This window comes from Cryptomeria japonica, chromosome 3, assembly GCF_030272615.1.
Source record: "Cryptomeria japonica chromosome 3, Sugi_1.0, whole genome shotgun sequence".
Classification (NCBI taxonomy): Eukaryota; Viridiplantae; Streptophyta; class Pinopsida; order Cupressales; family Cupressaceae; genus Cryptomeria; species Cryptomeria japonica.
In genome coordinates, this window is record NC_081407.1 from 857293547 (window position 1) to 857303540 (window position 9994).

Sequence of the window (9994 nt, forward strand, 5' to 3'; positions counted from 1 at the left end):
GTTTTAAGTCCATCTTCAGCTCTTGGATATTAGATTCTTATTAATCATTCTGTTTTCTGCATTATACAAGTTGACATTGCAGGTTTCTTGATCAATTATATAAAGAGCAGAACAAAACTGAGGCAAAATAAGATTGCAGCTTACGGTCTCACATTGGCCATAACAATTTTGATTAGCAAATCCAGGGCACTGCATCAACAACAAATTTCCTTAGCTCAAAACAGCAATAGCACCCTTGGTACTACTGCCTCAGAACCTAAATATTATTTGCCTTAGTTCTCCAGAGATTTCGGGAACCGCTGCATTCAGGGGCAAAAGATCTCCAAACCCGGAGTGCCTAAAGTTCATGACATTTCACCTTCATCCTTAATTTTTTATAAAAAGTAGACCACATTTTCTGTAATAGCAACGATTTTTGTGGTAACAGACATTAAAATCCGTTGAAGAATGCATTTAGGTGTACGATATGTCCAGAAGTTTAACATGGAAGTCAAAGAGATGGAAAGAGCTCTTGAGATATTAGCAGAACTGACCTTTCCCCCAAATTCTCATAACACAGATTAAAAATTTATGTCAGTCAAATAAACAGAAAACCATGCAAAACTCTTATAACAAGCTGCGGCATAAATATCATTACAGTTTAAGCTAAAATTATATTTACCGATATCTATTTAAGCACATAGTTACAGAGATCCTGAATTTTACATCTCCGAATTACACTAAAAACATAGGCCCCAAACAAACCCAAACTCAAAAGTAGTAAACTTCTAAACAAAATTTAGGGCAAACACTATGTGATAAAATCTCATATGCACTGAGCAGGCCAGAGAAAGGCACCAACTGCAAACTCTCGCTTGTATTCCACATCACCTCTGACATCCAGACCATACTGACGGAGCAGAATGTCGAGCTCCCACTCCGCCATTGACTCGTAGTCCGCCTTGGAATACCTGGGATAATGAAGAGGCATCCGAAACTCACACGCTTCCCCAGCTTGCAACATTTCTTCTTTCGCCACTGCTTGCACTGCATTTCTTTCCCACCGCAATTTCTTGAGCAGATCTTCTAATGAATACACGCGCCGCATAAGCCTCGCAAAGCTTCCGCCTGCATGATCATGATCATCGCCATGATTATGGCCATGGTCATCCTTTATTGCCTTAACCTTGTGATTGTTATATGAGATGGGCATCTTCTCAGAGCTGTTGCAGACCAGGTAGGGGAGGAATGGCATATATATATAGGGTGAGAGGAAAAGGATGCTTGGGAATCAAGTAACGAGGGAATGCATTAAATATAGGGGTTCAACGGTAGAGGAGGGCCAACGTGCTGTACGCCGCCGATCTTCTGTGGACGTTTCGGTCTTAGTTTTGCCACGTTCATTAACTTCTAGTCCAGGTCTCACAAATGCTTTGTTTAGGGCTGGCAAGAATAACTCTGCAAGTTGTGAGCGGCATGCATGATTTTGTTCTAGAATACTAGAATATTTTGTTCTAGAATATTTTATCGCTACTCATTGTATATCCTCCCTAAATACCTATTCTATTTAAATGTGTTGAAAATATTTTTTTTTATTCATAGAGGTTAAATTTATTCAAAGCAAAGAAAATAACAATATAATCAAAGGGTGATAACCTAGTCTTATTAGGGAACCTTAATTAAATAAACAATACCATTATCGATGTATATCCTCAATAATCAAATATTTCAAGCCTTCGAAAGTACTCTTGGGAAAGATGCACCCAATCACAAATATTCTAATCAACCAAAAACTCAGAAGCCCATTCAGTCTAGCTAGCCACACCATTTTGCTCTCTCAAGATGTGGACGAAAGAAACAAAGTCCAACGAGCTACTCAGTCTACAAATTTGGCGAGCCCCCAACTAACACCTTTAAAATTTTGCTTGTTCAACAAAACTCGCAAATAACCTTCCACCAACCAAGAGAAAGTGTATTTTCATAATACAAAACAAAGGAGAGCAAGAGCTTCCATAAATTTATTAGTCCCCCTTATAAATGAAAGAGACGAAATGCGCATCTCATGAACCATCTATACCAACTCCTCCAATGCTAGCATGGCCAGGATTTCCTCCAAAACGACCCATCTATATAAATTTTGAACAATAGTGGAGACCTAAGCAACTTCAACAACACACACTGACCTACTTTGACCGCTTCTGTGGCAGATGTGTGGGCTCGTTCCTGTCCCCAGTGTTCGTTTTCGTTCGAGTTGAAACAACCGTCGTCATTAATTTCAAATTCGAACTGTTCCAATGCACAAAATGTATTTGTTGAAAAGAATTTAGAAATGTTCAACTAAATATGTAGGTGTAATGTCAGACTCTACATCCTCCCAACTTGTGTTGAATGGGAGCTTTGGAACAAGTTATGGACATCCATCACAAGATAATTTATAGAGGAAATTTATCAAATTTTGTAGATACATCTGCCTTGGTAGACGTGTATGCAAAAATGTCTAAGTATAGACAAGGCATGGGAACTATTTTATAGAATGCCATGATTGCAGGATATGCAAAATGTTGTAGCATAACAGGCATGTGAATTGTTTAACAGAATGCCTCAAAGGAATATGTTCTCAATGCCTTGATTGCGGGATATTAACAAAATGGATTCGTTGAAAAGGCTTTACAAATGTAGATGGATAATTATTTTAGTTTATATTATTTTGGGTTAAAGTTTTGAATGTATTATTTTAGTATATGATTTTTAATTATTTTGATGTATTTATTAGTTTAAAATTCAGTTTCTTAAAGTAATTTATTTTATTTTCATATTTAGAATCTTGTTGTTTTTTATCCAATTAGCTTATTCACCTTCAATAAAATTGTAAAGTCGTAATTTGTCATTGTATTTTGAAATCTAAAATTTCACATTTCAAATTGGATAATCCTTAGACCTAACCATTACTCACTTACAAAAATACGGAAATTTTAATTTCATAAATCTAGGGTGTGTATTTAAAAATGTCATCTTGAGATAGTATCATTATAAAAAGAATGTTTGGCAAAAGATTGAAAATATTCTTCTATTGATTTTCATATGCATCATTCAATCACATCATAAATCAATGAAAAGTAAACTTTCTTATATCAATTGCAATCCATTATCAAGTCAACATGTCAAGGTACACTCTACTACAAAATAACAACCAGCTTAAATTAGCAAGATCAACACTTGCTATAGTGATATTCAGTTTCCTATTGATGTAAGAGCACGTGGTTGGAAAGTGAAATCCTACAAGTCATGAAGTTGTCTAAATAATCTTTATCATGTGTGTGGAAGAAGGAAGATCATACAATGACATGTGTTATGCCATGAGTGCTCCATGATTGATAAACCCACATTGCACGTGCATAATAGAAAGAAGATTGACAACAAATCATGATAGTCAATGCAATATCCACATGGAAATTGTGCATGAGTGATAGATGGCAATAAAACAAGACTAATACTTAATTGTTGCATGTCGTTGGATGATCCAATCAATATTAACTAATGCATTTTTTAGATTAGGAATGAATTTTATGTCTTTAATGCATTACATAAAGTTTATAAATTTGAATGTTGGAGTAGGCTACATTAATGGAAAATGGTGGGTTTTGGCCACTAAATCTCATTATAAAATTTAATAAATAGTGGTTTTGTTTAAATAGTCAAGGTCTTCTTGATAGCCTTACAATAGGAGTCTCTAAATATATAGTTAAATTTGAGTAATCTATAAAGTTGTAATATTTGTCATTCAACTTAAATTGAAAAGCATTGTTCTTATACCATCTCATTTTGTTTCCTTCCTTGTTGTGAGTGTATTCTTCATTGCAAGACTCTTTGCTATATGATTGGGCATACCTTCACTTGGGACCTTCCATTATAGTTGTATCAAATTTTGCCTCATGGCCTAAGGTTTGGCGTGTGGAGAGGTGAAAGTGTTATTTGGCATTGACTAAAGTTTACAACCAGGAGATTTTGTCCTCCATAAAATTTGAGGATGTGTAGAAGGTAGTGTAGATGTCCTCTAATGTATTGTTCATTATGTAGAAGTATTGCCATTTTGGTATAGGAAGAGTGTTGAGGAAGGAGAGAAAAAAAAATAGAGGAGATATTGTCAATAGATGAGGAAGGAACTAAGCACCTAGAATTAAATAATCTCACAAAGAATTGTTGTGTCCTTTATGATATGTTGGAGGCAATGGAGAAGACTCAACAAAGAGATATGGACATAGAATAGAGTGATGACGTAAAATATGTGCACGAGGACAAGGTTGATGAAGACCCAAGAGAGAAGACTCCTAAGAACCATCTTCTAGATTTATGAGATGTGACATATCCTTTCCAAGCTACTAGAAAAATAGACACATTTATTTTGTTTCTTTGCCTAATCTCAATCAATTTATCTATAGCTAGGAAAGTATGGATTGATGGTATGGTGACTTATTTTAGTAAGTCATCATGAGCTTCTTAAAAGTAACATTCTAGTCCTATTGAGTGAAAGTAGTGTAGAGCTCAAGAACTCATGGGTTGTTTTAGTGTTTGTTTGAAATTCATACTAGTTATTGAGCATCTATAATGGTAGATGGTTATAATTAAGTGTTTATAATCAAGGGAGAGAAAAAATCATTTAGCAGTAAAACCAAGGGAAATTTATGGGAGGTGAAATGAATGGTTGGTGTAATCTTGATCAATTTGACGCAAAGAGATCTTTCCCCTTAAGCATGTGATATTCCTCAAACCATCTATCTCAATACAAGATCTTTTTAGTCACAATTTTAAGTAAATCATTTTTTCCTTCAAGAAAATAACTCATATTTCCCGCCATGAAAGGATTTTGAGAATGAGAATAAAGTTTTTTAGGCCATATACATGTTAATGATCAAGGATCTACAATTTTTTTTACTTGTTAGCAATAACCAATAGCATAATAGTAGATTAACCATTTTATAATGATTATATGGGATTGAATGAGTTGTAGGATGCTCTAACATGTCTAATTACATGGTCAATGCTATCCTAAAGCATTTGAGTGCTCTAATACCTCAATAGTTAGATATGTAACACAATCTTCAAACACAACCATAGATTCAAAGGCTCCACCATTTTTAGATATCATAATTATGCAATGTATTCTCGAGACCATTGTAGAACTCAACAAAAATAAGAACTCCTATTGATGCCACCAAGTTCCCACAATCCTATATGGATGGGACTCCACCACAAGAGATTGTGCAACTAAGAACTAGGTAATGGTCCATCTATAAAAGCTTGGAAGCTTTGACAATACCTTTAGATTGCAAGAGGTTGTAATGATTTTTTAAATACATCACATCCATTAGGCATGCTAACTCAATAAGGCATAGGGCACGTGACCCCTTGTAGCTAATAGGTAATACTATCAACTAGTAGAAAAATGATATTTTGTCATTCTTTATGGAGCCTCATATGAGTACACACAACATTAGATCATTTTTTATCAAATTATTGGCACATCACTCAGAGGAAAAATCCTTTTGGGTTGCAAGAGGATGCAATGTGATAATTTGTTGTAAAAAATGCTAACATCTACATACTCAAGAGAACAAAAGTTGGGGACATCCAATGATGTATGAGGGCCTTGAGACATTTTATGGATTTTCTTACTAGTCGCATGAACTATATTATCAAGTGAATATTTGAGGGTTGATTCATGTGATTTGATAATGACTATAATTATGCTAGCCATTGGATCAAAACAAGATCAATGTCCACCATTCTATTTTCCAAATTTATGTTATAGAATCACATAAAACAACAAAAAAGAACTTTTAAAGATAATATATCAAATTATAGGAGCATAAAATCTTCCAACATTCAAGGCCAAATTTTTTTGAGAAGAAACTACCACTCTATTTTCCACCATTGTCTTTTGTAAAGGATATATAAGAAAAACCATAGCAGATTTTAACATATTTTTGAAGGAGAATTATTCCAAGTAGACTAAGACTTTGGTGTGTTAGAGGTTGGCACCTCTCAATAGGAGAGATTGGTGTCTATTGTTGGGTTGATGCTTAGTAGTGGGGATTGGTGTCTCTAGTGGGTTGTTTCCTACAAAGATTAGTGGGGATTGGTGTTTCCAATAGGTTGGTGTCTACAAAGTTTGTAAGAAAATTTTATACAAGCAAAATTTTGTTCTTGTTTTCTCCTGAAAGGGTTTCCATGTAAATCTCGTGTTCTTAATTGTTGGTGTTGTGTGATTGATACTATTGTGATCATTAATGTGAAAATGAAAAGATTACCTTATACTAATTCACTCCCCTCTTAGTATAAGAGTGTGCTCATAAGTTCAAAGTCCATTCTTTGACTAGGACATTAGAATCTTAGGGCACTAGTGATAAGGATTTCATGTTTTAATTCTCCATCAAATGACCATGTGACAATCTCTAGACCTATTAGTATTAGTTTAATGTTTAATGCATTATATTGCAATGAGAATTGAACAGGGTCAATCTAGGAGTTTAATATGAATAAGGCATATAGTGTAAAAGTTGTAACCAACTTTCAATTCAATAATTTATGTAAGGGATTATATTTCACTTTAGTTTGGCCATCATAAGATCAAGATTGTAAAATTTTAGGGATAATCCAATCATATAGTCTATTATTCCACTTGGTCACCCTGACAAAAAAACACATATTTTCATTAGGTGATGTATGCAAGGTGCATAGATTTGACCATCTAGTCTTCTCTAGATCAAATCCTTATCAATTATTGAATTAGTTCTATGTCTTATTTGTTTCATACATTATAGAGAATTGGTTGTCACACATATAATCTACTAGACATACTAGTCAAACTCCTTCTAAGAGACCTTATCCATTGAATTAATAGACTCATATTTACATATAGAGAGAGTGAGAACAACTCCTCCTCCAATAGGACCAAGCACAAGTCAATAGTTGAAACACATAAACAAGCCAACACCACCTAGTTATAACTAGCATAATCATTAGTCTATACTCATGGAATAATAATATCTCTCAAAGGTTATGAATGAGATTTCAAAGTTGCAAGATTTCAACTATTCAAATTTGTATTTTTTATACTAACTTGTTGTGGGCTTAAGCATAACAATTTTAGTTTATTGTTGCTATAGTTGTTGATGTTTTTTTATGTTATTCGTGTAACATATTTTGTTGTATATGAGAAAAATAATAATTTAGAGTTTATCTTTCTTTTATTGACTTTATTTTCTTTTTTAGTTATCAATGTTTATGTAAAATTTATGGAAAATCTAGGATCAAGTGCTATTTTATTTGAAAATTGTATATCTAAAATTTATTTGTCAACTCTTTGTTGAGGTTAGTACACATGTGAGGAAATGTATTCATAATTAGTCAAATTGTTGTCATTAATTACTCAAGGACTAAGAAATCTAGCACATCATCCAAAGCATCTAATAATTTTGTTTCTAACCTCACTACAAACCTTGATTTACTTTACTTAAATTATTGAACATTATTAAGATTATCATTCCCAATCTTGTTGTCAATAATAAGATGTAGTCTTATCAAGATATGATACCAATAACACATTTAATACTTGGTGCTACTACAATTATTCCACCTTTGGTGAGTACTTGGCCCCATGTACCAATCAATTCCTATTTTGGAGTGATACTTCCAACACATTTTTTTTTAGTTCACAAGGGTTTTGGCCTCTCATTATTTTTGCCAGTTGCTTCTCACTACTTAGCTCTATGATAATTATTTATTTTACACACTCCCTCTTCTCTCTAGGCTTTTTGTGGTTTAAAAAACAAAACACAATGGGGTTGCTCATTCACTTTGGTGGTGAAGTATAGATGGCCATCCTCGTAGTGATCAACGATACTAGGTAGGGAAAAATATACTTCTTCCAAGGTAGTGATATATTGGTTGCCATTTTAGAAGTTCTTGGTATGGATCTTATCAAAGGATTTATTTGCATCTCTTCCATGTTAATGTGCATTTATCTATACCCTCATTTGTGACAAAAAACTTACCAATGCCATGGGGCAATATCACATTTGGAATAAGAGCGTGATAGGCATGTATGTAAGTGAGAGTACTCTTCCTCTCAAATAATTTAAATTCCATGGATTCGCTTCAATTAGTATTATTCATGGCATTGAGACTAGATTCATGGTGTAGGATAAATAAATTATAAATATTTAAGATTCTCAAAGGTTTGGTGAGTTATTACAATCCATCATTAAATGTTTAAGCACTTTGTGAACCTAAGAGGTGTTTAATTGAAGAATTATTTGACATAAAAAAATGGTTTAAGCCATTACTTTTATGCAATGAATGATAGGATAGGTGAAGTAGAGGATAAAACCTACACTTACATGTTTATCAATTTTGACAATGTCTAATAAAATTTTGTATACATAGATAGTCCCCCATTGAACATATAGGCTCCCTTTTTATCTCTCAACCACATTTTTTACTATTTTTATTTTCTAATGATTTATTATACTTGTGTGGCTTGCTCTCCAATCATTTTATCTTTTCTAGGCCCTTAATGTTTGAATGATACAAAATTAGATGTAGTAGAAATTTGATCGGAAGTAGATTTAGACTATTTCTTGTCATTTATTTTTAAAATGTATTATTATTTTGACATTTTTGAAGGGTTGGAGGAAGTAGGTGAGACCCCACAATTCCAACCATTAGATTTAAATAGTTAGAGTTCAAGATGTTTTACATGCACACACAAATTCTACCACATAAATATTGGAAACTAATCCCATGGTCATTAAATATGTCTACGAACATTTAGTTAAGTTAGTTAGTTGTTTCTAAGCCCATATTGACACATAAGTGTTGTAAGAAAGTGGTGGCTAGCTTGTCAAAATAATGGATTAGAAGTATTCAAGTGGATGGTCCTTAGAGTTGATATAAATAGTTTAAATAAGTATTTATCTTCATATGCAATGTCTCGACATGAATCAATGAAAGCTCATAGGTGAACATTGTGACCACCTTTTCCATAATATAACTCAAATATAGCTACAATAAAGCCAACAGAAAATGGGTGTGTAGTAACCTCAAATGCAAAAGGTGTGCAATGTGGAGGATTATATGTAATAGAGTAAGAGCTACAACTATAGTATTGACTTTCTTCTTAAATTAATCAAACTTCTTCACTAGTTGTGTAGCAACCTCAAATGCAAAAGGTGTGCAATGTGGAGGATTATGTGTAATAGAGTAAGAGCTACAAACGTAGTATTGACTTTCTTCTTAAGTTAATCAAACTTCTTCACTAGTGTGTTGAAGGTTTATAAGCGGGGGTAGTCATGGTATGGGTAGAATGGAGGATATCTTAAGAGAGTGAGAGATAAGAGGGAATGTAATAATAGGAGAATAGAAAACCACACTATAAATGTAGATTCGTCATAGAATGATAAGGAAGAATAGTGCAAGTAATAGTAATAGTACTTATATAGGTATGAATAAACACTATCGGAGAGTTCTAACTTGGACATAGATCATCACAATTTAATAACATCACAAGTTACACACATAAAACACATACACATAATAATATTTCACTAGTTTCCATCTAAACATATACCTTATCTAAACCCTCCTCAACTCAGATATTTTTGGCTAATTTGTATGGTGAATTGCCTCTACAATTATCTATCATATCAAAATTACTTATAAATATATAACTACATTTTCCAAAAATTTCTACTAGAACAGTTGCAACTACCTCTGAGAAAATTCCTCTATTTCTATCCTTTATGCTTTAATGAATGTCCATACCCTGTTCCAAAACTTCCATTTGACACTAGCTGGGAGGATGTTGGAAAAGGTTGTAGTGTTTAGCTTCACAACTGCCAATTGTGTTTGGTTGCAAGTTTCTGAAGCCTTTTCAACAAATCCATTTTATTAATATCCTGCAATCAGGGCATTGAGAACATATTTATTTAAGGCATTTTGTTAAACAGTTCACATG

General features: G+C 33.4%; 1 protein-coding gene across 1 annotated transcript; it reads right to left on the reverse strand.

Annotated features, from left to right (window-relative positions):
- Positions 1-582: 582 nt before the first annotated feature.
- On the reverse strand, positions 583-1442 carry LOC131874537 (uncharacterized). Its single transcript, XM_059217964.1, has one exon. The coding sequence runs from the start codon at positions 1232-1234 to the stop codon at positions 806-808; it is 429 nt and encodes a 142-aa protein (XP_059073947.1). The 5' UTR covers positions 1235-1442; the 3' UTR covers positions 583-805.
- Between the last annotated feature and the right edge of the window lie 8552 nt (positions 1443-9994).